The sequence below is a fragment of the Natrix helvetica genome (assembly GCF_964273705.1).
Source record: "Natrix helvetica genome assembly, chromosome: 4".
Lineage (NCBI taxonomy): Eukaryota > Metazoa > Chordata > Lepidosauria > Squamata > Natricidae > Natrix > Natrix helvetica.
The window spans coordinates 18,002,042-18,029,853 of record NC_138550.1 but is presented as its reverse complement, the minus strand read 5'-3'; the positions used below and the strand labels follow the sequence as shown (position 1 = coordinate 18,029,853).

Below are 27,812 nucleotides of genomic sequence, written 5' to 3'. Positions count from 1 at the left end.
GGTTTAACTGTTGGGGAAATCCTTTAGTAATGCCGGAATTCAGCATATGTGCAGGCGCAGCTGCTTAGCCTGAGCTTTCAGGTGATTTAATTAAATATTTAAAAGGTTGGCTCCTTTTCTTAGCTTTGGTAATGATGCAAAGATAACTGTCATTATCTCCGGTAATGAGGCAAGTTTTTGCAAAGAATTTTTTTATTAGGCTTGCTTTTGCCAAAATGGATCCAATAGATTCAACACTTCAACAGAGACATTTTTTAAATGTAGGTTTGCAGTGGAATGATAGAGGTTGCCATAGACTGGTGCAGGTTCTCCACAGTACTATTGGAAAATAGAATTTGCAGATTGCAAATTGGCCAGCTGTGGAATTGCCATTTTCTTTGTTTAGTTAGTATTACATTGAACTGCCATTTTTGTTAAGTCTGCCTTTATCTGAAAGTGCTGTATGACAAACCTTTCTGAGGTTAATCTGGTAAACCTAAAGTAGTCCTAGTCTGGTAAGCAGAACCAGGATAAGCTACCTGGCAATCTCAATTAACACCATGTGTTGGTCTTCACCTTTAAAGCCCTTCATGCATGAGTCCAGGTTATCTGAAAAACCAGCATCAGGCCTGGAAGCCATCTTTTGCATTGGGCCTTCCACCCTGCCATATTTAATGCTGTGGGAAATTGGGAGGGGGGATGATATGGAGTATGGAAGATATGTAGTCAAAATAACATTCGTTTCTCAGAGAGTCAAGGACATCTTGCCCTACACCTGGAAGAGCATGACTAGGAGGCATCTCCAGTTGGGACGGTGCCTGATTGGGCCATGTGATGGACATGTGGGTGCTGGGCAGAGGATTCGACTTTCACTTGGATGGGGAAAACCTGGAAACTTTCAGATTCAGGTTTTCCCAGATGTGCCAATATGACATCTCTAATAAAATGGAACTTTGAGGAACTTCAAGCCTCAGAGTCTTCTTTTGTTGGGGGTGTTACTTGGAACCTTGACAACTAGCTGATCCCAATGGGATTAGCCCAGCCCATTCCTCAGGCAGAAGAGAACTCCATCAACAAAGGAATTTTGGCTGTCAGGGTCTCTTTTCTGCCATTGGCTCCTGCACTCTGGAACATCTTGCCATTAAGGTCAGATCCGCTCTCACCCATCTGACCTTCTGAAAGGCCTTGAAGACATGGCTGTGCCAGGACCCCTAATGACTGTATGGCAGTCTAGAGGTGGCTAATGGACTAGAGAATGCCCCACTTCCTCTCTGTGTGCACTTTGCTCCCTCTCTCTCCATCCTATTTAGTTTTATTTTAATTGAATTGTAAAATTTAAGACTGTTATTTAATGTTTTAATGTTTTGTTCTGTATTGTGTTCAACATCGGGAATGCTTTGTTGAGATAGGCAGCATACAAGTTTGATAATAAATAGATGAAATATTAACCTACAATGAAATAATGATATCACAGGTGGTATTCAGCCAGTTTGGACCGGTTCACCCAAATGGGTAGTGGAAATTGCGGGTGGGGCCTGGCTCTATGCCATCCTATTTAGACACATTTTCAAGCTATGTGCATGTGTGCAAGCTGTGCATGCGTTTAAAGTGCCTGCACGGAAGCCCAAGCACATGCGTGGAAATGGCACATGCAAACGAAGCGAGCACGCGAGCGTGCACGCTCACATTTGTGAACCGGTAAGGAAAGTAAGTGAATACCACCCCTGAATGTTATGTGTTTGTGTGAGAGAAGAATGTAAGTAGCAATAGTACATAGACTTATATACTGTTTCATATTTTTTTGAGACTAACTTAGACTTCTGCGTCAGGTCTTATACCCTGTTTCCCCCAAAATAAGACCTCCCCAGATAATAAGCCCAATCGGGCTTTTGAGTGAATGCGGTAAAATAAGCCCTCCCGTGAAAACAAGCCCTTCCTAAAAATATTTAAATGCATGTGCAGCCGCTCCCCTTATTTCCTCTGGTTGCTTGCCTTGCAAACCACATGAGATGAGGATGCAAGGCCTGCGGGGCAGGAAAGGGAGGGGGGAACATGCCCCATGCACCCACGTGCCTTACCTAATGGCCACTCCCGCAACCCTAGCCACCATGCCCCTTCTGTCACGCTAATGGCTGCCACAAAAAAAGTGGCAGGCCCAGCGATGAGCAACAAGCAGCAGCCATGAGGTGACCACGTTCACCACCTCCTGCACCTCAAAAATGATAAGACCTCCCCAAAAATAAGGCCAAGCGCTTATTTTGGGGGTCAAAAACAAATAAGTCCCTGTCTTATTTTTGAGGAAACACAGTAGCAATTGTTGAAGGAGGGCTAAGTTTGTACTTCTTACGAGGGATTCTCCATCCATTCCTATAATAAATTTATTATAGGAATTATTGGTGCAGGTAGAGCCAGCTGGAAGTACAAGTCTATTGTAGTGGATGTTAGATACTTGCTCTAACTACAGTGGTTTCCGGCGGGAACAGAGGTTTAATCTTACTGGTCGAAGGGTCTGACAGCTCCCTATAAAAGGGCTGCTGTCAGACCCAACCTTCGCTGGATTGTTCTCACTTGTACTTAATAAAGAGCTGTTGTTACCGTTAAGCCTGTGTGTGCCTATCCATTACCCAATCTAACAGTGGATATCTTTTCTACAGTTAACAATGATTTTTAAAATCCTTTTAAAAAGGAAATAAATATGTATAAGCCTGACTAGCTTAGTATTAGCAACCTTTCACTTCAAATAGGACTACTTGAACAACTTCCTGGCTTACGTTGCACACATTTAATAATGCAGAATGTTTTTTTTTTATTGTTGTATTCATTCTTTTAAATGGCAAAAAAGAAAAAGAAAAAAAAAGAATTTCCTGTCCAAGTCTAATGGATTTTTTAAATTAACCAGGGCTCCGTATTATGTCTTTTGCATCCTATTAACATTTCCAGTCTCTTTCTTCTCCATTTGCTGCAGTTTTTTCTCAAAATAAACAATATGCCCACTTTTTCATTGGAATGAAAGCACATTAACTGATTGCAACATAAATCATTGTTACCGTTTTTATTACTACATTAGAAATTTAGCTTTTCTCAGTCTCATTAAAATGCTACTGGTTTGTGTTTTTTTTAAGTAGATAATCCAGAATAGGAATCTGTTTTCTAATTTTAATCATATGATTTTCAAATTTTTCTTTTCATCTAAAGCAGAATCAATATCTCTTACTGTATTTTCACGCTCAAAAAGGGTGACTGAAAAAGGTCCACCCTGAAATCCAAGCAGGATTTTTAGCACAGAATATTTGTAACACAAGGCATTTTGTGACCAGTCCTCAGAAACCAGAAAGTGGCATCCTTTTGATGCAGGTGACATCAGTTGCGAACTTACCTTCCGGCTTCCCTATTGACTTTCTGGGGAAACCAGTGGAGAAGATTGCGAATGGTGATCACATGATTGCGGGATGATTGGCAACCAGTTGCAACTATGAACAGTTGTATACATATATGCATACACACACAAACACACACACACACACACACATGTTTATAAATCTGTTAAAAATTATGTATGCTTTTGTTTTAAAGTAGTGATATGAGAATAAGTGTAAAAGAACATTAAAAAATAAAAATGATTTTAAACTATTCTGCTCCTAGGTACTTCATTGTAAACAGCAATGAATATAAGGAGTTTTTGTACCCACTAAAAACATAATACTGTTTCATTTAGTTGGTATCTATATTGCTATTTTAAAAGATGGAATAGAATAGAATTCTTTATTGGCCAAGTGTGATTGAACACACAAGGAATTTGTCTTTGGTGCATATGCTCTCAGTGTACATAAAGAAAAAACAAAATAGAATACATTCATCAAGAATCATAAAGATACAACCCTTAGTGATAGTCATAGGTTACTCATAAGCAATCAAATTATACCAGGAAACAAATAAAACAATATAAATTTTAAAGGTACAAGCAACATGGTTATAGTCATAAGTGGAAAGAGATTTTAAAAGATAAAATACATGGATTAAGATTGGTTCTTGCTATAAAGACGGCACTGAGCTCTGGTAGATTTTTGGCCAATTGGACATTGTTGTAGATGTTTTACTATTTCTCTTCCATCTCTTTTTTAAAAATTCAGCTATAGAAATTGAGGTAAATTTCCATAGTTTTGCTTTTCAGAAAAAAAATATGGAAACAATATTGATAATATTGATAAAGTAGGGCTGCCTATAAAATTTAAATTATCTGTGTTATATCTATTATAAATATTTGATTAAAAGCAGCTTAGAAACCAGTTGACCATAATCTTCACTCAAAGATGCAAAGACAATCAAGTTCATCGTGATTGAGTAGCAGTCTAATAATAAAGACCTATTGCGGAATTCTGGCTTCAAATTGGAGATTAAACAGACCTTTTGTTTAGAGTTGATCTGATTTGGTCTGATTTGGTTGATTTTAATTTAATTGGCTTGGATACTAATTTAGTTCAAGGCACATGGTTCTTAATACTGATGTTGTTAATACTAATTAGGTGAGAAGTATTGTGCTAAAAGACATTTCTGCAGTGATTTTTGACTGGTCTGAGGTAGTGTTGAAATAGTTACCTCTGGAGCGAGGGAGGGAAGAAGGAGGGAGGGAAGAAGGAAGGAAGGAAGGAAGGAAGGAAGGAAGGAAGGAAGGAAGGAAGGAAGGAAGGAAGGAAGGAAGGAAGGAAATGGAACATAGAACATTCACCAAGTTGTTTATTCTATGTCTGTGTATGAGGGCAAATATATGTGTCCCAGGATAATGTTGAATATGCACATTCTGGTAGAGAGAGAGGTTCCCTGTGGATGGGCTCCAGCATGTCTGAAACCTCAGAAGACTAAACCCTTGGTCCCAGTGACTGGCCCAGATTAGATCCTGCAATTTAGGGCTACTTTATAAAGCACAGACAATTAATTTGAACTCTTTAACCCATGTAACAGCTTCTGAGCCATGTTTATTTTCCGATTTGGTCTGCAATAAAGGTAAAGGTAAAGGTTCCACTCATATATATGTGCTACTCATTCCAGACTCTATGGGACGGTGCTCATCTCCCTTTCTTTTTTTTTCTTTTTTTTTTTTGAAAATTTTTATTGATTTTTACAAATTTTTAAAGGAAAAGGGGTAAAAAAAGGGTATAGAAAATTTTTGACAGCTACATCATGCGGGGGAAGGTAGTCCCCCCCAAGTCTCGTAACTTTTACAAAAAAGGGTAGGAAAATGCATCAACATTTGAATAGATATTGGCAGTTTTGGTTTTACATTAAATCATAAGTATATTCAATCATGTTTATGTCACTTCCATTAATTACATTATAACAACAATTGCAATAATGTTTCAATTCATTTTTGTGACCTGAGTCTTCTCAGTGTTGGATCCCCCCCCATCTTCTGGCAGAGCTTCAGCCCCTCCCTCCTTCATATCTTGTGTACCATCCCCTGTTTCGTCTAGAAGGGCACTATGTTTTTTTTAATGAAAGCCTCCACTTCCACTACTGTGTTGATTCTAATTCTGCTGCCCTCCCAGAAAATCAACATACCCTCTGGCAATAACCACCTGAACCAGACCCCTTTATTATATATATATATGTATATATATATATATATGTGTGTGTGTGTGTGTGTGTGTGTGTGTGTGTGTATCTATCTATCGCTAAAGAGGAATATTTCTTCTTCTTATCTCTTACTTTCTTTGGGATCTGTTTAAGAATGGTTATTTCTCTGTCTTTATATTTTAGTGGTCCCACCCTCTGAGCACCTAGGACCTCATCTCTTGTGGTTTTTCTAAGAAATTTAACATGAACTTCCCTTGGAACATTGTGTGTTCTATCATATGCTGAATTAATCCTATAAATCAGGTCAATATCCCACCAGAGCTGTTTTTTGTCTCTGTTAATGTATTCTGCTAATATTGTGGTCATAATCTCCTTAAGGTCTTCGTTCTCAGTTTCAGGCAAATTTTGAAACCTAAGGAAAAGAGACATCCTTTCAAATTTCATTTTTATCATATGGTTTTCAAATTCTACGTTCCCCCTTTGGATTGTCCTAACCTTCTCCCTCATCCCAACCGCACCCTCCTCCAGTACACCTATTCTCTGTTTATTTTGTGTGGCTTGTTGCATTTCTCTGAGCTGATCATTTAAGTCTGTCAGTTGTTTTTTCAATTCATCCTGTCCCTTTAAGAAGGATTGAAGCATCTGGTAAATGGATAAGTCCTTTGAACTCTCTTCTGGGGCTTTAGATTGTAAAAATGACCCCAATTGTGACTGTTGAGTAATTGAACTAGACGTAGAGGTTGTTGGAGCCGAAGAAGCCTTGCCAGGTGGTAATTTTTTAGGACCCATCATAAAGCTCAGAGATAGTTATAAGTCTGTGCAAAGAAATGGCGTCTGTGGAAAAGCACAACTGGGAGACATCACGAGGCAGGCAAACCCAGAGGGGAATATTAGTTTTCCAAGCAGCTCTTAGCCAAATAACTGAGTCCAATTTTCCAAATCCAGGGGAAGTGTAAAATAGAAGAGGGTCCTAGAAGTCTCTGGGGTAGAGAATAGTTCAAAGCCAGAAAATCTTCCAAAAGAGGAATCTCATTCGTGAAATCAAAGAAGTCAAAGGAGAAGTAGGAAGTTGGCCATCTTGGCTCAGCCTTTGCAGGAGGTCAGGAAACAGCAAGTCCATAGTTCTCATAAATAGTTTGAAGAAAGATTAACTCAGCCATCCACTCTCTTGCAATTGTAATAAAGAATCATCCTCCCATTTGTTAAGGGAAGTGAAAGTCCGTTTTTAGCTCTCTCTCCTCTGAGAGGGAGAGATGTTACAAATGCCACTTTTCTGAGGGGGGTGGAATCCCCTCCTCCAATCTTAACTCTTCCGGAGATTGAAGCAAGAATTTAACAAGACTGCAGTTCATCAAATGAGTAAATCAGCAAAAGACTTGGGGAGACTCCCCACCTCACCGCACTTCAGCTGTAGCCTTCAAATTGATTATTTCCTTCCAGGCTCCGCTCGGCAAAGACGTGTGGCACATGCAGTGCCGCCCCCCCCCCCTGCTTCCCGGCTCCTGGGGCGAAGCTGGAGACCCCCTGTGGCGGCCACCGATCCAGGGGATCTCAGCAAGCTGCCCTATGGCAGGGCACCCCTCCAAGGCACCCTGTGCTCCCAAAGGGAGCCCACTGAAAAGGCGAGCAGTGGACGTGCATGTCCGTCGCCTTCGGGGACCAGAAGTCGTCTCCGCTCATCTCCCTTTCAAAGCCGAAGAGCCAGTGCTGTCTGAAGACGTCTCCGTGGTCATGTGGCCGGCATGACTAAATGCCAAAGGCACACGGAGCACTGTTACCTCCCCACCAAAGGTGGTTCCTATTTTTTCTACTTGCATTTTTACCGTGTTTCCCCGAAAATAAGACAGGGTCTTATTTTCTTTTGCTCCGTGAAATATGGCCTTGGGCTTATTATAGCGGGAGGGCTTATTGCTTTGGGGTTACCGGGCAGCTGCTCCCTTGCAAACTGGCTCCCAAGAGCCGGGCACAGCCTCAGGGACGAAGCAGCCATGAGGTGACCACACTCATGAGCAACCACCCAGCAAACCCCCTGTCCAGCCAAGCAGAGTGCCATTCACTGACCTAGGGGGTATCCCTAAGGTGCCAAGGCACGTGGCGTTCTGCCTGCAGCTTGGCACATTCGGGATACCCCTTAGGTCACTGCATGGAGCTCTGGCTGGCTGGAGAGGGTGGGTTGCGCGAGTGCCAGTTCCGCCCCCACCACGCTCTGAGCATAACTTCTTCTCTGGCTTCCAAACTCCAAAATTCGGCTGCCGAGTCTTACAGCATTGGCCACTCTAGGAATGCACTCTATGATTGTCGGCTGGCTGCTGGAAGACTCTCTGTCTGGAAGACTCGCTGTCCAGCAGCCGGCCCACAACCATAGAGCACAGTCCTAGAGTGGCCACTGCTGGAAGTTATTTGCATCTATATTAGCAGAGAGACTTAAAAAGTACCTAAATAGTTTTATCCACTCTGATCAAAATGGTTTTTTTACCAAAGAGACAAATTAAAGACAATATGCGGATGATTTTGAATACTTTGGAAGATTAGAGAAGAAGAAGAAAAAAAGGAATGAAAATTAAAAAAGAAGAATACAAGCTACAAGCGTTTTTATCCAAAGACCCACTAGAGACAGCACTCAAATTGTTAGAAAGAATAGAGGAGTACGGAAAAGTAGCAGGCTTGAAAATAAACAAAGATAAAACAAAGATTTTGACAAAGAACATACCATTAAGACAAAAGGAGGAGTTGGCAGAAGTTTTGCAGATTCAAGTTACAAACAAGGTTAAATACTTGGGGATATACCTATCAGCTAGATGCAGCACTCTTAAAGAGGACAATTATACTAGACTAAAGCAACAAATTGCAACTGACTTGATAAAATGGGAAAATCTACAACTATCAATGATAGGAAGAATCTCTACAATTAAAATGAACATCTTACCCAGAATCTTATACCTGTTCCAGACAATCCCAATCAGATTGGGCAAGGACTTTTTTGAAGATCTAAACAAAATAGTATTGAAGTTTATCTGGCAAGGGAAAAAAGCAAGAATAAAACTCAAATTGCTACAAGATGCTAGAACAAGAGGAAGATTGGGCTTACCTGATTGGGAGTTATAGTATCAAGCAACAAACCTGATGTGGATTAAGGAGTGGATAACATTAAAAAATTCTAGATTATTGAATGTAGAGGGTCATGATTTACTGTTGGGATGGCATGCTTTTTAATGGATAAGGGAACTAAAGCACATGGTTATTTTAGAAGACATTATATAAGGGAGGCTTTGCTATTAAATTGGGAAAAGGTTAAAATATTACATTACTTAAAAACTCCAGTCTGGATATCAACCATTGAAGCATTTTCATATCCAATAATATATAAAAAGGAACAAACAGATATGTTGAAATACTGAATGCAGAGGGTGAACTCAGACCTATCCAAGAGTTGAAACAAGAAGGAATAGAAATGAATTGGTATTCATATGTGCAGATACACTCTAGATATAATGAAGATAGAAAATCAAAAAGTCTTTACAACAAAATGACTGAGCTAGACAAAATTTTAACAGGTGCTTGTGAAAAAGTAATTAAAAACTATATGGATATTTATTAGAGGTCAAACTACAAGAGGAACAAGTTAAAGAAACTATGATAGCTTGGGAGGAAAATTTTGGACATCGGATTGATTTAGAGAAATGGCAGAAATTGTGGTCTCAAAATTATGAAATGACAATGTCAACTGAATATAGAGAAAATTTGTATAAGATGTTTTACAGGTGGCATCTACCCCCAACGAGTATTGCAAGAATGTCCAAGAATAAATCTGAAAAGTGTTGGAAATGTCATCAGACACCGGGCTCATATTACCACATGTGGTGGACTTGCATTGAAGCCAAAAGTTATTGGACTAAAATTCACATGTGGTTGGAGAAAATGATACACAAACACATAGACCTTAAACCAGAGATTTTTTTTATTGGGAATTATACCAGAAATTTACAATAAAGACTTGAAATATTTGATTTTAAACGTTTTAACAGCAGCTAGAATTGTATTTGCAAAAAAATGGAAAAATGAAACAATACCAAAACAGGACGAAGTTATTCGAAAGATAATGGAGTGTGCTGAAATGAATAAATTTAAAATTAGAGAACAAGAAGATGAGCAATTTTATAAGATATGGGATTTGTTTTATCAGTGGCTGGACAAAAAAACCTCTGAAAATGAAAAATGTTTTATTTATGTTTTAATTGAAGGAGATAAGTGATAATGCAATTATGTTGTTAAATAGATTAATAATGATACAATGAAAGACTGATATATATATATATATATATATATATATATATATATATATATATATATATATATATATATATATATATATATATATATATATATATATATATATATATATATATATATATATATGAATAGAATAATTTAGAATATTTTGTTTTAAAATGAAGGATGAGGATAATAATGAATCTATGTACATTTGATAGATGATTGGTGATATTATGCATAACTCTAAGTAGTGATGTATCTTATAAAGATATCTTGCTGTTGATAAATAGTTTAATAAGGAAGTAATGAAAGATTGGTATATGTATGAAGTGAGTATTTAGAATACTTTGTTTAAAAATGAAAGAATAACATTTTTGCTTGAATGTACGATGTACAAGGACAACAGTCAACATAAGCATACTTGATGGATGATTGGCGGGATTATGCATAATTGAAAGTAGTGATGTATAAACATAAACAGTTGGTAAATTCTTTTACACTGTAAAAATAATCAGAATAAGTGATTACATAAAGGTATATTGTTATTAAATAGACAATCAAGAATGCAAGGGAATTAGGTTCGCTGAAAAGAAAGAAATATTATCTGTAATTGAATATATGATGTACAATGAAAGTGAGGTACTTAGTTATATTAGACTGAAATTTTGTGATTATATATGTAATTGAAAATATGGATGCACAAACGCTTGTAACCAAACGACATGCTGTATGTAATGGATGAGAATTTTTTATGTTGTCTTTTATGTTTAATTTTTTTAAAAAAAGAAAATAAACGTATGAATAACATCTTTCTGCGCAACACATTTTTTAAAAAATATTTGTGATAGGCAAGAATTACTTTCATTTCTTAATTCAGTTTTTCTTTCATTATTAAAGTATTTTAACAGTGATTAACTTGATAAATTTACATTCATTACATTCCAGCTTTTCCTGCTCTAAAAATCATTGGAGCTGATTCGCTCTTTTGCTTTATTTTACCGGAATGACTCGATTATGAAATGGACTGCCCTCTTTTGTATTAAGTTCCTCCTTCCTGTTTTCAGAAAGCTCCCTAGGCGTGAAACTTCAGCCTGCTGTGTTGTGAGCATGGCCAAAACAGATTGTTGGAAGAAATGTCCATGTGGGTTCAGTTCCCAGTAAGGAGAAAGACACTGGAAACACTGGAGGCTATTTGGAAAGATGGTTTAATAGTGGACAGGACCACATGGTTTGAGGCCCTAGGCAAATGAGCACATGGCTGAGAGAATGAGAGAGAGAGAGAGAGAGAGAGAGAGATTTATACCCTCTCTTGGGCTTTGAATTTGAACCTCCTGTTCCTGCGGCAAGCTATTGGCTGCTGTAGGGGTCATAGCTCACCTTGTAGATTTTCGGAGTCAAGCTTGGTTGAATTGTGCTGGATGATGCAAAGAAGAGGCTTTGGGCAATTCCTATTATGACTGAGGGCTAATCCTACCTTTATTGGATCTTGGGTGAGGATATTTGCTTATGAATAGACCTAGCCATCTCTTTATCTCTTAAGCGCTGACATCTGTTGTGGCCTATTGAGGAAGGGGGGCTATCAAGAGTGAGTCTGTTACCTGCCTTAAAAAATATGTTTCTCCATTTCTCATCCAGGGAAATATAATATTCTGCCTTTTTAATATTTCATTCTTCTAGGAAAGGGGTGGGTGCTAACTTCCTCCAAGATGGAAATGTTTTAATGGGAGAAACCAATGATTGCTCCAGAGTCAGTTAAGCAAGGAAGCTCCAGAGTCAGTTAAGCAAGTAAGGAAGAGATTTCCTATTCCCAAAGACTATTTCCTATGCAAACGAACTATCATTGTTGAAACATATACAACGCATAATTCTTCCTTATGCAGAAAAGGTTCGTATGTTGTTCCAGTTTTTACAAGGCATGTAATACACTTTTCTGCCTGACAGTTACAAGATGCTCCAGGGTTCTTGTTTTGAGGAACAGCTGCAAAAAGCATAGCGATATGAGCAGTTCCTCTTTAAATGAGAGTGAAATGAAGTAAAATAGCTGTTTCCAATTTGATGATTTCGAAGTCGTGATGCATTGTTGTTGATATGAAACCCCGGCGGTAATTCCAGAAAATTAGGTTTTTTCAAATAGAATCCCAGTCTTACTAGCAAGCAGAGCCTGCATCCAGACTGACCATGTTTCAAATTGAATCAGTAATGTGAACTACAGTATGATGCATTCTCTCTCCTTCATTATATCATTTTCATGCTACAGTATTTCAGTTCCACATTCAGGCAAGCTGCAGCCCATGAAAACAGCTGGCTGAAATTTCTTTTTGAAATCTGATGGTTGGGAGTATTTGTGAAAATATTGTGTTCCTTCTGAGTGTTGGATTTAAAAGATTTCAAATGCTTTCTTATGGCCAGGAATTTTCTCTACTACTATCCTCTCCACTACGCACACAGATTTAGGTTTACTTAATGATTAGGTATGTCTAGTTTAATGAAAAGAAGGGCTTGGGGTGACATGATAGCAGTGTTCCAATATCTCAGGGGTTCCCACAAAGAAGAGGGGGTCAAGCTAGTCTCCAAGGCACCTGCGGGTAGGACAAGAAGCAATGGGTGGAAATTAATCAAGGAGAGAAACAACTTAGAACTGAGGAGAAATTTTCTGACAGTTAGAACAATTAATCAGTGGAACAACTTGCCTCCAGAAGTTGTGAATGCTCTAACATTGGAAGTTTTAAAGAAGAGATTGGATAATCATTTGTTTGAAGTGGTGTAGGGTTTCCTGCCTAAGCAGGGGGTTGGACTAGAAGACCTCCAACTGTGATCCCTTCCAAGTGTGTTTATTCTGTTCCATTCCATTCTTTACTAATTATGTGCCTAAAAATCTCAAACTACTCTACCTGAATTATGTTACTGAACAAATGAAGAAATATCTCAGGTGTGTGTATGTATATCTAGACACAAGCATGTTTCCTCTGTTTATTAATTCTTTCAGATCAAATCTATCATTTCAAATATAAGCACCCAGAATGATTCTGGAGTCTGGCAGCCTCTAACTGAACGACTTTTTCATCAATTACAATTCAACAAGTATTTTTGTAACGTGTGGCTGTTGATCTTGGTTTAAATTAATTTACTCTTGGATTATTGTATTAGCTAAAGGGTGTATGAATAGCAATGAAGGTATTGATGAAAACCCAATTCAACATTTAACCACAAAACTTAACTTATCTGGCTTTCGCCTATTGTTTTCTGTCAACCCACAGGATTAGTATTGTGAGGATAAAATGATAGGTGATTGACCAAAAAAAGAGGTAGAAAATAAATGCAGGATTAAACGAAGATACTGATGGATGTGGTTTATTTTATTATTTCTTTGTTTCTTAACAGATGAGAATAGGGATTCACTCAGGATCTGTTCTGGCTGGAGTTGTTGGGGTGAGAATGCCCAGGTATTGTCTCTTTGGCAACAATGTCACCCTAGCAAGCAAGTTTGAATCAGGAAGCCATCCACGCCGCATCAACGTCAGCCCAACAACCTATCAGTAAGTGTTCTTTAGCATTTTTTAAATACTTCTTAAAGCTTTGATACACATTATTTCTGACCATAAAACAAAATGATATATTCCCTCCCCCCCAAAGTGCCGTCCATTTTCAATAGAAAGTAAATCAAAGGACATAAGACAATTTGTATCTAAGTAAGGTTTTAACTAAATAATGTTTTAACAAGGGACGCGGTGGCTCAGTGATTAAGACACTGAGCTTGTCGATCAGAAAGTTCGGCAGTTCAGCGGTTTGAATCCCTAGTGCCGCCTAACGGACTGAGCTCCTGTTGTCTCAGCTTCTGGCAACCTAGCAGTTTGAAAGCTTGTAAAAATGCAAGTAGAAAAATAGGAGCCACCTTTGGTGGGAAGGTAACAGCGTTCCATGCACCTTTGGCATTTAGTCGTGCCAGCCACATGACCACGTAGACATCTTTGGATAGCGCTGCTTCTTTGCCTTTGTAACAGAGATGAGAACCGCCTCCTAGAGTCTGGAACAACTAGCACATATGTGTGCAAGGGGAACCTTTACCATTACCTTTAAAGTTTTAACTAGAAAGAGAATATACTATCTAACTATCTGTCTTTTGTCAATCAATCAGTCTTTGTAAGAATTTGGGGCATACCCATTTAGGACCAGGTTTCTGAATAATAGAGTTATATATTCAGCAAGAATGCTTGGAACTTGTGCTTTTTTAAACTTTCCGCATATTTTTAGTTGGATGCTTTAGTGCATGGGTGCCAAACTCATTGCGTCACCTTGCCATCACATGACGTATCATGATGTTTTTCCTTTCATGGAGCTGGGGTGGGCATGGCCTGCGTGTGACACATCTGGCCCATGGGCTACCAGTTTGACATCCCTGCTAGCATAAGAACTTGTAACTATAATGATCTTCCTTTGATGTGACCCAAGCAGCAAATATTCAATATGAAAATCCCTTAATTTGGAATAGGATCAGGGCAACTGGATGGATCTGAGCGTTTACTGGCCAGGTGCCCTTCCTAACACCACTCAAGAGTTCGCAACAGATTTTTTTTTTTTTTTGCACCTTAGGAGAGAAACATCTACTATTTAGGATTAAACTCTCAACCTTCTGAGTGGGAGATCAGTGATGGGTTTCTACTGGTTTGTATGGCTTCGGCCGAACCACTAGTAGCTTGGTGGCCTGGGTCGCTGGAACCGGCAGCAACCCAGGCCTGTCATGCCACCGAACTGGTTCTCCCACTGGCACCATAGGTGCCACCATCTTGTTTTTTGCTTCTGTGCATGCACAGAGCAATTTTAGTTTAGTTTTAGTAATTTTAGCGCACACAGCATGTGTCTGAGTGAACCGGCAGTAGCGGCTGCCAGAACCCACCACTGTGGAAGATGTGTGTGTCTTCACCACTAGGCCACCACACCGCTGAGCAAATGTTCAATATACAGGTTAAAAAAATCCATCACAAGCACTTTCAAAATTCCTTCCTTTCAGATATTTTGATTGTTTAAAGGTTTCCTTTATTAGTTTTTTTGCAAAATACCAATTAAGGCCATTATAATCTCTTTCAATGGTGCTTCGACTGTGCCCTATCAGATTGGACTCAATAAAATACGGCATGAAACAATTGAGAAATCATGTAAGCAGCCCCTAAGGAAAACATTATTGTGAGAGGCACATCATTTGAGTTAGATTGCCCCCAATGTTTCCATAACTTTCAAAGGCACGTTCAGAGTGATCTGAATTTCTGAACTTGTCCTACGCATATGATTCATTCTGACTAATGTAACTGTTTTGGAGTTAGCCTTCATGAACTCACTTTGTAGTTGGAAATTTTCTTCACTATTGTGGAGTTTTGTAGTTTTCTTCCTGTGGTTTCAGCATTCTTTGTCTGTTTGCATGCTTTCTCTTTTTCAATAATCTCATGAGTCCCTGTGTTTGTGCAAACTTTTATGTGAAAGAAAGCTTATGTAACTATCTTCGCACAGGATGTTCAGGGACTGGTACAATAGAATATAAAATAGCTAGAGATTTGAAGTTTTCAAAGCAATTAAAACTATTGCTCAAAAATGAAGATTATTCACTGTGGATAAAAATCAGATAACTACTGAGCCAGTTTGTATGCTTCGACAAGGGGCAGATATGTTGAGCAGATTTTGATGGATGGATAGTGGATGAAGAGAGGCAAAGCAGGAATAAGGGAATACAAAGCAATTTGAAAAGCAGTTGGCATAAAATAAATTCTTTTGTCCCAGATCGACCTAGTAACAAACAGTTATTAAAATTTCAGAGATTAGGTATTTGAAATCAGGGTCTAATTTCCCTCTGCGGTTCTTTTCAGATTGTTTCGTTCTGATTTTTAATTCTTTTCTCGTGATGCTCAAACTCATCATGTGAATAAATACTCAGCAGCAGGTCCCCAGAAATTTAAATCTGATTTATACCTTGGAATGTGAATTTTGCACAGTCAAGATAGTCATTTGTGGTATTTATTCCAAAGCCACACAACAGGTTTTTTTACTGAATTGCAGGGATCAAATCTACAGTGATAGGTATAAATGTATGTTCTGCTAGCAAGCTACAGTCCCTGTTTCTAAAGCTCCCTATCTTACTCCAGGAATGGGAATAGAAATAATAGAAATATGGAATGGAATGGAATAGAATAATTTATTGGCCAAGTGTGATTGGACACACAAGGACACACATCTTTGGTGCATATGCCCTCAGTGTATATATAAAAAAAAAAATTAAGAACCATAAGATGCAACACTTAGTGATAGTCATAGATTGCTAAATAAGCAATCAAATCATACTAGGAAACAAATAAAACAACATAAAACGTAGAGATACAAGCAACAAGGTGGGAGGAGATAGGTATTAGGAAGGATGAGTAGATTAATAATAATACAGTCTTAGTAAATACCGTATTTTTGGAGTATAAGATGCACCTTTCCCCCCCCTAAAAGAATGTGGAAATGTTGGTGTATCTTATAAACCGAATATAGCCATTTTTGGCCTCCCGAAGCCCTGCCGCCTCATCCCATTTTTGTGAAAAACGGGCAAAAACCAGGCTTTTTTCACAAAAACAGAGGCGTTTTTGCCTTTCCCCCAGCCCCCAAAAGCACTCTGCAGGCTTCAGCAGGGCTGGGGGAAGGCACAAATACCCCAATGTATGCAAAAAGTGGCCCATTTTTGCCTATTTTTTCACAAAAATGGGGACATTTTTGCCTTCCCTCAGCCCTGCTGAAGCCTGCAGAGTGTTCCTGGGGAGGACAAAAGCTTTTTTTCTTACTTACCTCTTCAAAATCTTGGTGAATCTTATTCACCGGTGCATCTTATAATCCAAAAAATACAGTAGTGTGACAGTGATCAGGACAAAGCTGAGAAAAGGAAGTCAACAACTAAGCAAGCAAGACCAGCAAATTGTGCTCAGATGTTTTGTTCTAAAATCCATTACTCCTGCCTCGTATGCCATCTGGCATGATCTCGTTTACACACTGAAAAACTGGATGTTTTAACAAACTGTGCTTTGGACTCCGTTCTACAGCGGTTTTAGGAAATCAGTGAAAATCTAACCATTGTTTGTAACTCAACTGAAGGAATAGTTTGCATTCTACTACAGTGTTTCTCAAACTCAGGAACTTTAAGTTATGTGGACTTCATCTCCCAGAATTCGCCAATGAGCTGGGGAATTCTGGGAGATGAAGTCCACACAGCTTAAAGTTCCTGAAGTTGAGAAACATTTTTCTATATTAGGATGCCATTAGGATTTGAGCTGTACTCAAAGAAGGCTCCTACTTTCCGCATAATCAAATAAATAATGGCAAGGAGTCTCAGAGAGTCACGAACCAATTAAGCGAACTAATTGTCTCCTGCAAACTCCACTCCCCTTTCGTTCTTTTTTTATTTCCTCTGGGAGCGGCCATTCATTGTCCACCTATGACCTTACTCTCAAGTCGACACTGTTCTTCAGCTGTTCCCTTGTCTGACAACTCTGCGCATGCGCACATTGGGAACAGGCTCCAGCTGTTCGTCTTTCTCACTGATGTCTGACTTTGAAGGCAGTTAATAACTGGCATACAGCTTTGGCCCCCTCTCTGCGTCTGACACAGAGCCCTCATCAGAGCCTTCCCCAGACTCCAGGACTGGCCCATGTTCCTCCCCAACTTCCTCACTGTCCGTATCTGCTGCCAGCTCTGCTGGCCGCTGGCGGGCCACAACAGATATAACAGCAATAGTACTTAGACTTATATACCGCTTCATAGAGCTTTACATTCCTCTCTAAGCAGTTTACAGATTTGATCATGTTGCCCCCAACAATCTGGGTCCTCATTTTCCTGGCCTGGGAAGGATGGAAGGCTGAGTCATCTTTGAACCGGTCGGGATCGAACTCCTGGAGTGAGCAGTGAATTAACATATATTATACATTATAAAATGTATCACAAATGAATTTCAAAGCAAAACAAAACCACTGTCCGGAGTTACAGGTCTGCTTTCAAATTGTTGTTTCTTTGGATTATATATGATGCACTCTGTTTATTTAGAAAATTCCACCCCATTGGTTTATAGCCAGTAGCGCTAATCAAGATACCTCATACTCCGTAGGCAGTAGCAGGGAACACGTGCTCCTTACCGCACATGAGGGATTTTCGGTCCATCTTTTCTGAAAAATGAACAGATTTGTCCTGCTAATAGCACTGAAAGCCTTTGAAAGGTGCATCACTTTCCGTGTTTAATCTGTTCCACAGGCAGAACTTGTTCTGTGCTTGGATTCTTCCTGTTAAATCAACTAACAATTTAAATACCTCGTTTTACAGAAAACAATGCCTTTCATTTGCAATCCATTGTAAAACAAAGGGAGCAGAACTCAGTTAATTTGGATATGGTAGAGAACTTATTTGTGAAATGCCAGCTTTTTGCTAAAATAGATGCCATATGTGTGTAATTCAGTGTACTTCATTTCCCCCTCCCCCTTTTAAAGGAAAGCCATAATACAATATTATATCGAAACATCCAACTGTGATTTTTTAATCTTAGTTATATTTTCACCAAATTTGAAAAATATTAAAGTCATAAATCTGATATAGATTAAAGGCTTTATTCCATTCAGTACCCACAGTGATTGTTTGAAGGAGGATGTGGTATGTAGAGGAGCATAATGCTTAATTGCCATGACATTAGAGAAAGAGAAAATCTTCAGATTCTTTGAAGAGCTTTGTTTTTCTGTGGGCTGTAAGATCTTTAGTTCCCATTTTCTTCCAATTAATTTAGAATAGTGTTAACATCTCACCCTAAATGTGTGAAGTTGATAACGGTGTGAAAGAGCCAGTCCACAGGTCCAAGTGCATGATTTGATCTTCTGTGAGATGATTTCAGAAAAGCAGTTGATTGTGCTGAAAAGTGTTAGCTTGTCAATTGGCGTCATTAGAGTCCTACACATAAAGAATGATTTTGTTCAAATCCAATCTATATATATATGAGGCAAATACCACTCAAACATCATGAAATCTCCGGAACTGTAAAGCCTACAAACTTCAATTTTGGCACGTATGTTTCTCTTAGCTTCTAGGTACTCGCTAAGAAAGGATTTTTCAAAATGATCATCAAATCATTAGTATTTTTTATACTGTAATTAACACCCTCAGATGCTAAGTAGTTCTATTCTCCTTCCCCACCTGAAAAGAACTCTGTTCCAAACGCCAGTTGCCTTATATCAACACGCTCTGATGCAAAGGAGTTAGACATTCTACTCTCCCTCCCCACCTGAAAAGAACTCTGTTCCTACTGCCAGTTGCCTCACATTCCGTTACCTCAGTTCAAACTGGCAGATGTTCCACTCCTTCACTCAGGAGTGGTCTGGGGCTCCTTACAGTACTAAACATTATACCAGAGGCTTTCTAGGAGCCTGGGGAGGGTGAAAACAGCCTCCCCATCCCCCCCAGCTGCCCTCTGGAGGGCAAAAAATGGACCTACGGGGAACCCAGAAGTTCAGGAATGGTGACTTCTGGTTTGTCCCTAGGGCCGATTTTCTACCTCCGGCGCCTTCAGGAGGCTTCCCTAAAGGCTCCGGAGGGCGAAAAACGGACCTACAGACAAACCGGAAGTCACCATTCCCAAACTTCTGGGTTTCCCAGAGGGCTGGTTTTTGATCTCCGGAGCCTTCAGTAGCCTTCAGGAGGCTTCCCTGAAGGCTCCGGAGGGCAAAACCCAGCCCTACGAGCAAACCGGAAGTGACTTCCAAGTTCCCAGTAGACCTGATTTTCGACCTCAGGAGTCTTCAGGGGCCTTCAGGAGGCTTCCCTGAATGCTTTGGAGGGCAAAAACCAGCCCTAAGAGCAAACTGGAAGTTTGTTTCTGAACTTCCGGTTTGCCCATAGGGCCGGTATTTCGGGTTTTGGAGGCTTCAGGGAAGCCTCCAGAGGGCGAAAAAGGCCTCAAAAGTAGGCTGAAGTCAGCTGACAGGACATCGCCTGTAGTGCCATAGGTTCGCCATCATGGGTCTACGCCTTCCACCTATGGAACTGCTTCCGCACTCAAGGTGGTGGGAGCAATATTCCCTTATGTGTTTCAATCACCAACCACCACTAAGCCAATTTCTTCTGCATAGCCCGATCACATGGTTTCATTGCGAAGCACAAGTATCCAGCTAGTAATGAATATAGTGCTCCATCAGTGATTGTAATTGTCAAATAAAAAATGTAAACCTGGATTTTTTCCCAAGCAGTATTAATACTAGACAAGCAATCAACAGTAAACAACACCCTACTCAAGGAAAAATTATACTCTCACCAACACAGGCAGGGCAAATTACCTTATATAAACAGATCCCATTCCCTTCTCTAGAAAACTGGTTGTTGAAAGGGGGCAATTGGACACTGGAATAGACCAATCTTCATTCTGAAACTTTAAAGTTGTCCTGATGCTCTTTAATGATACATCATTATGCAATCCCAAGAAAATCATTCCATATTTATACTGGTTTTTTTTTCCTACCTGGAATCATTTAGATTAAATAAATGCATGCCAATTTGTAAGCACATTTTTTTTCAGGTAATAGATGTTACTGTACAGATAGACAAGGACACTTTCTGGAACAAGAATTTGTCTTATAATACAGACAGGTCCTATTTATCCCTACTTATATTTGACATTTAATCATGGGATCTTTGAGTTTGCTTAAGAAACTTTGGAGAGATTCTGTTGGTTGAATAATAATTCTTTATTGTCGGTGCACAACATATGTACAATGAGATTGATTGAGCTCCTTCAACCAACACCTTTGTTGGTGTGCTACAGTGATCCTAAGAAGTTGTGTATTTTGGGGCAATTTGAAATTCTTGGTTTACATGGCAGAGAGTTCCATTTTATACATCGTGATGATTATCTTCCAATACATTTTGTATTTATTTCACTGTAAGATGCTGTACAGTTATCTGTTTCTACCATTTGGAGTTCTGGGTTACTTTTTTTGCTCCTTTGAATAATGTCGCTACGCAGTTCCTTTTGTGGACAGCTATGTTATTGCTTTGGTAGTGAAGTACTTGGTTATTGTGGGATGTTTTTCAAATGTAGCTTTTTTGCCACTGTTTCCTCTGCTAATGTTCATGAAAGTTGTGAGGGTTTTGTTATTTGTTTTAATCTCTGTTCCTTTTTTATCATAAAAAATGAATTGTCTACTTAATGCATCCATATTTGGGGCTGAATGTAGTGGACTGTCAGATGAGTAAAGATGAGATGAGTAAATCCATATTTGTTCTTCTGATTTGTATCTATATTTGTCCATTGAAGTGGAAGTAAACGGTGAGCAAAGATCAGTAAATGCCCTGAGCCAAATTTCACATATTCTATTGTGTTGTGCTGCTGCCATTAATAAGCTCCACACCAAGCTAGTTCCTGGATGCTCTTGCACATCGAACGCACTTCATCTATTGTGACTGGGAGGATTGTGGTTAATTGCAAAATCAATGTTGTGATGTCCCCTGCAATCTTCAGATTGCACATTGATCATCCTTAATGCTGTATGAGAGAAAATGACGGTCCGCATGTTAGAAATGTTTGAAACAGTCTATGATATTTGTCTCATTTTACCAAATAGCAACGTCAAGTTTCTAAACAGAACCTGAAGTCAACTAGCTGCAGTCAAGGACAGAAAAATAGTAGGAGACAGATAAATGCCAAATGTTATGAGAATATAATACATATTATCGTTCATAAACCAAATGCTACAGTTTTCATTTGTAGATATAATCTTCATTTGGTTATTGCAGCCTAAAGGGCCAATTAACCAGTAACTACTGCGTTGTCAAAACTTATATTCTCTCAAGCATAATGCTTTTTTTAAATGGTGGTAGATTTCATAAGTACAGCCATTAAGCATGTATGCTATCAATCAGTGGTGGGATTCAATTTTTTTACTATGGGTTCTGTGGGCGTGGTTTGGTGGGCGTGGCAGAGGAAGGATACTGCAAAATCTCCATTCCCTCCCCACTCCTGGGGGAAGGATACTGCAAAATCCCCATTCCCTCCCCACTCCAGGGGAAGGTTACTTCAAAATCCCCATTCCCTCCCCACCCCACTAACCTGCTTTCCAGCTCCGTTCCCCTGTGCAGGGCAACAGAAAAAGACCCAGCCAATCAGCTGGGACTTGAAAGGCAACAAATAGATTGGGGTGGGGCCAGTCAGAGGTGGTATTTGCCGGTTCTCTGAACTACTCAAAATTTCTGCTACCAGTTCACCAGAACCAGTCAGAACCAGCTGAATACCACTTCTGCTATCAGTTTAACAGATTAAATTTAATCAAGACAATTCTTAAACTAGGGAGTGTGATGCTTGAAGTCAAAGTTTACCCAGTTTGTTTTGCTGGTCTTGTCTTGTTTTAGCAGCTGTAAAATGTTCAAACCTTGGATAAACTGCTCAGTGCCACAGAGGTTAAGCTCCAGAAAGGATGTAACAACATCACAAATGAATCAGTGAGACTTATCTTCTGTCCCTTAAGAACCATTTGTAAAATATGTCAGGTTTCTTGTCCTCTTAAACTATATCCTATCTTAGACAATACAAAGTGCTACATACAGTGTAGTCCCAAGGAAAAATGTTGTAGGAAACCAAATGAATCTGGCCTTGCAGAGAAACCAAGTTAGGTTTTTGTTCAAGTACAGGCAATTAACAGCCGGCTATGATATCTATATTTTAACAAACCAGCCAGTAATTGCTTTATCATATTGCATTCTATATTCAACATTTATGCATTATTCAGGGGCAGTAGTGTATGAATTGTTCAGTTGCCTGAGAAATATAATGGGAGATAAAACTTTTAAAAATACATGAGCAATCATAATGGGTGGTTTATTATCATACTAATAACTTTTGCTGGTTGAGTCCGTTATTACTTCCGAGATAAATCTAACTTTTGATTGAAATTATCTGCATAACAATAATGTGCATAACAAGCTTTGGCTTGCAACAAAATGCAGGTTTTTAGTCAGTTAATTCTACAAAAAGAGAGTAGGAGTATTTGCCACTCTTGGTAGATAACAAACTATTCTAAATTCAAACATTGTAAACATTTTTGAGAGGGGGGGGCAGATTACATCGAAGTCTGGAATTAAAATGTCACTTTATGTCCATGTAAGAGAAATTAGGGAAGACTTTTATTTGTTTGCAAACATACTAAAGACCTCTTAATCCTAATAATTTACTATCTATCTATCTATCTATCAATCAATCAATCTATACATACATACATACATACATACATACATACATACATACATACATACATACAAACATGCGGTGGCTCAACTGCTAAGACATTGAGCTTGTCAATCAGAAAGGTTGGCAGTTTGGCAGTTCGAATCCCGAGTGCCGCGTAACGGAGTGAGCTCCCGTTACTTGTCCCAGCTTCTGCCCACCTAGCAGTTTGAAAGCATGTAAAAAATGCAAGAAGAAAGATAGGGACCACTTTGATGGGAAGGTAACAGCGTTCCGTGCACCTTCGTCATTCAGTCATGCTGGCCACATGACCACGGAGATGTTTTCGGACAGCACTGGCTTTTCAGCTTTGAAACGGAGATGAACACCACCCCCCAGAATTGGGAACAACTAGCACATATGTGCGAAGGGAACTTTTACCTTTACCTTATTTGATAAAAGATGCCCCATTTCATTCAGTTGTACGTCATCATCTGAAGTTATATGACTTGTGCAGAACCCACTGAAGGATTAAAATGGCTTTATACATAGACGTAATGAGATTGATACAGTTTTGACAGCTGCAAGATATGGTTTTGCCAACAAGCTGAGGGTCCATTCAATTTGTTCAAAAATAGCATCCTGGTCTGAACTTTGCCCTGAGCCAAGTAGCCTGCCAGTTTCAAAACATCTAATTCCCAAGTGCATACTTGCTTATTTATCCCACGCTGCTCTTCCTTAATACAATATGTGCTTTCTATTTTGGGCACAGTATTTACATTAGTCTTGTTTAGATGGCCCATCCAGACATTATGTGGACAGACTTTTGTAGATAAACCCTCTACTGCACCCAATAGTCTAATTAAAAAACCTATTTTCGTTTATATCTTTCTAACTTTAGAAGTATTATTTTGAACATGGTAGTGCTTTGCCAACATCACAGTGGCAGAACAGATTACTTATGCTGTAAACATTGGGATTTATTTTTCTCAACAGTATGATTAAAACACTCATAACTTTATATATCTTCTCTTTCTTTCCAACAAACCAAATATTAATTTATCTGGACATAATTGAAACAATTATGTGATTTGGTGCAGTGTTTTTCACACACCCCATCATTATTCTGGGAGAAATGGCTCTGTACTATAGGAGGGCTTTCATTTGTTTTAATAAATTAGATGTGTAACCTGCCTGTTCTCTGAAGGTAATTGCATTTTCCTCATTAGAGTCACCCCCTCATTATACTCAGTGGTGGGATTCAGCCAGTTCGCACCTATTTGGGAGAACCAGTTGTTAACTTTCTAAGCAGTTCGGAGAAATGGTTATTGGAAGAAATCTCCTTTTGTTTTTTCCCCCCACTTTACAGGGTTAATCCTGTAAGGAAGGCAGGAAGGAAACATTCTGGCGTTGTTTCTAGCCTAATCTTTATTGCCCTGCTTACACAAACTGCCTCTTGGTTAACCCTTATTACATTGTCACAGCTAAGGCGAAGCGCCCTTCGCTGTGAGTGAAGTTGAATTGGCCACACCCATGCAGTCACATGATCACCAAGCCATGCCTATCCAGCTGGTCATTAGAGCAGAGAGCCAGTTGATAAATTATTTGAATCCCACCACTGATTACACTACACCAGTTCTGTGAAAAAGAGTCAGCAAGCAAAATGGTTAATTGAACCTGGATCTTTGTGATTCCACTCAACAAGGGTACCAAGATTCTGCCACACTGAATGGAGGAAAATAAGACAATATTTCTTTCCTTTCTCTATTTGTGCATGTGGTTCCTATTCAATTTGATCAACAGTTGAATCACACCATGAAACAGGCAAATAGGAAAGTATTTTTCACCGCACCAAGGCAGCTCAGTGCCCAAAACATATGGTCCATGAGCTTCCCCATTGTTCATCCAGCATCTGAATAGACTACCTCAAACTGCCTAATGTCATTAGTGATCATTTTAGTTCATATGAATTTGACAGAGCTAATGACCAAAACCTTTTGAACCAAGAACAAAAAAATGTCAGATTAAATGATGCAGATATGGAATGTATTCAGGCTCATTTATTCCCTGCTGTTTCTTCTCCTCTCCTCCTTCTGTATTCAGGGGAGGAGATTGAAAACTTGTGATGCTCATCTGCTTTTTCAGTTATCACCTTGGATGTTATCTTTCTCAGCTAGGTGGACATGGCTGATGGTTCATATCTCTCACTTATATGATTTGAGGGACTTCATATTATAGCAGTTAGCTACCCAGAGAAAGATGCATGTATGAATTACAACTGACTTTCACATTATATCCCCTTAGAGTAACAGTGTTGTCTATCCCTTTGGATTTGTGGCTAAGACGATGAGCTTGTCGATCAGAAAGGTTGGCAGTTCGGCGGTTCTAATCCCTAGCACCACATAACGGAGTGAGCTCCCATTACTTGTCCCAGCTTCTGCCAACCTAGCAGTTCGAAAGCATGTTAAAATGCAAGTAGAAAAATGGAAACCACCTTACCTTCCCACCAAAGGCATAGCCACTGAGCCACCGCATCCCTCATATTTATTCTAGAGGAGCACACAAATCGAAAGTTGCAATCACTTGAAATAGCCAACTTATAAGTTCTTCCAGGCACTCTGTTATTGGTGGAAAGCCAGGCAATGTTAATGACAGAGTTGATTTATCAGCTCTCATTTCACCTGGTTGCAGCTGTTCTTCAGTTAACCATGCTGGTTATCAAACTTAGCCTACTGCAGTGAGCTTCCACGTTGGTGTGAGTAATATATCCAAACCATCTGACATTTTACATCCTTGGCTGTCTATTTGTTTCTGAACTCAGGTTCAAATGTTATGTTGCTCTCTTGCTCCATTAATGTATAGAAAACAAAGTTCTAAAAAGGGTGAATTTCTAAACAGGACCAGGAACCATGATACTTGTTGTGTGCTACAATCTCAGCCCAATCTCTCTCCCTCCCCCTCTTTCTCCCTCTCTTTCTCCCCCTCCCTCCCTCAGTCTCTCTTTCTTTCCCCTCTCTCTCCCCCCTCTCTCTCTCACACACAAACACCAGACACCAATCTCTAACATCTTTATTAACAATCATTCTCATAGGCCCATAGGTATTGTTAGAAAATAAAAATAATGATTTGATTGGAAATTGGTACAATCTTCCTGCTACCAAAAACCCTTATAAAAGTACCCTTGTGTGTTGCAAAGCATCCACATATGAGTGGCATGAAGAAATATCTTCCCTGTGCCCTCTGATACATCAGTGTCAGAGGTGGTATTCAGCAGGTTCTGACCAGTTCTGGAGAACCAGTAGCGGAAATTTTGAGGCCCCGCCCTATCTATTCTCTGCCTCCCAAGTCCCAGCTGATTGGGAGGAAATGGGGATTTTGCAGTATCCTTCCCCTGCCATGCCCACTAAGCCACGCCCACCAAACCATGCCACACTCACCAAGCCACACCCACAGAACCGGTAGTAAAAAAATTTGAATCCCACCACTGATCAGTGTTTTGTGAAAAAATGGCAGAAGATGCTCTCAAAATTCCTAACCATTGGCCTAAAACCATTGCCACTTTCTGGCTTACATCTAAAGAATCCCATTCAAACATTAAAACAAGCTATGAAGGTCTTTCTCCTATGCCCCATAAGAAAGAGGAGAAAGATTAATAGCGACATACTTGCTGTCTCCTATTTTGTTTTGTTTTATTTTATTTTTTTGCTTAAGGAGGACCCTAAAAATATTTTGATTTCAAAATTCAAATGCAGAGTAGAAAGCAATAAGGATGAAAGGACAAGGTTGTAGAACAGTGGTTCTCAACAGTGGTTCTCAACCCGCTTGGGGGTTGAATGACCCTTTCACAGGGGTCACCTAAGACCATTGGAAAACACATATGTTCAAAAAGATACAGAAAACATAAAATTATTTTATGGTTGGGGGTCACCATGAGGAACTGTATTAAAGGGTTGCGGCATTAGGAAAGTTGAGACCCATTGCTGTAGAACAATGAATGAGAAGACTTTCTGCTCCATTCCTCAGAAGGTATCTCCCAACCCAAGTTTCCTGCACAACTATACCGGAAACTGGCCATATCATTCAACACAATTCCCTAGTCCTGAAGGATATATAGTTAGTACTCAAGTTACAGCAGTTTATTTAGTAACCGAAGTTAGAATGTCACTAAAAAAAGAGACTTATGAGTTGCATCCCCATAGTCACATGATCAAAACTTAGTTGCTTGGCAACTCACTGGTTGCAGTGTCATAGGGTCATGTGATCACCTTTGGCGACCTTCTGACAAGCAAAATCAATAGGGAAACCAGAATCACTTAATAACTGCATTACTAACTTAACCATTGCACTGACTGACTTAGCAACTGTGGCAAGAAAGGTTGTGAAATGGGGCAAAATCCTCTTAACAAACGTCTCACTTAGCAACAGAAATTTTGGACTCAATTGAGGTCGTAAATCGAGGATTCCCTGTCTTCTTTGGCAGCTAAAAGAGAGAAACCAACATTTGCCTCTTCTTTTGGCTGGAATCTTTTATACATATACTTAGTGAGAGATACATTTGATTGACGTGTTTATTGCCACTGCAGCCAAGCAAATAAAAATAACAGATTTTTTTTTATTATATGTGCACTGCTTTAAATTTGTTTTTGAGCTGCCTTGTGCATTTTTACTAAATGAAAGTGCAGGTATAATTTTAAATGAATGTCAAATGGAAAACACATTTTTGCATCAGTCAGATCAGTTGAATTGCTAGCTTAACAGAGCATTTGTTTACTATCTCCAAAGCACC

General features: G+C 39.3%; 1 protein-coding gene across 1 annotated transcript in view; it reads left to right on the top strand.

Annotated features, from left to right (window-relative positions):
• Positions 1 to 27,812, top strand: part of GUCY1A2 (guanylate cyclase 1 soluble subunit alpha 2) — a 245,169-nt gene that overhangs the window by 200,910 nt on the left and 16,447 nt on the right. The window contains exon 7 of the mRNA XM_081952009.1: positions 13,204 to 13,358. Coding sequence (XP_081808135.1) covers positions 13,204 to 13,358 — 155 coding nt within the window. The remainder of the gene's footprint in view (positions 1 to 13,203; positions 13,359 to 27,812) is intronic.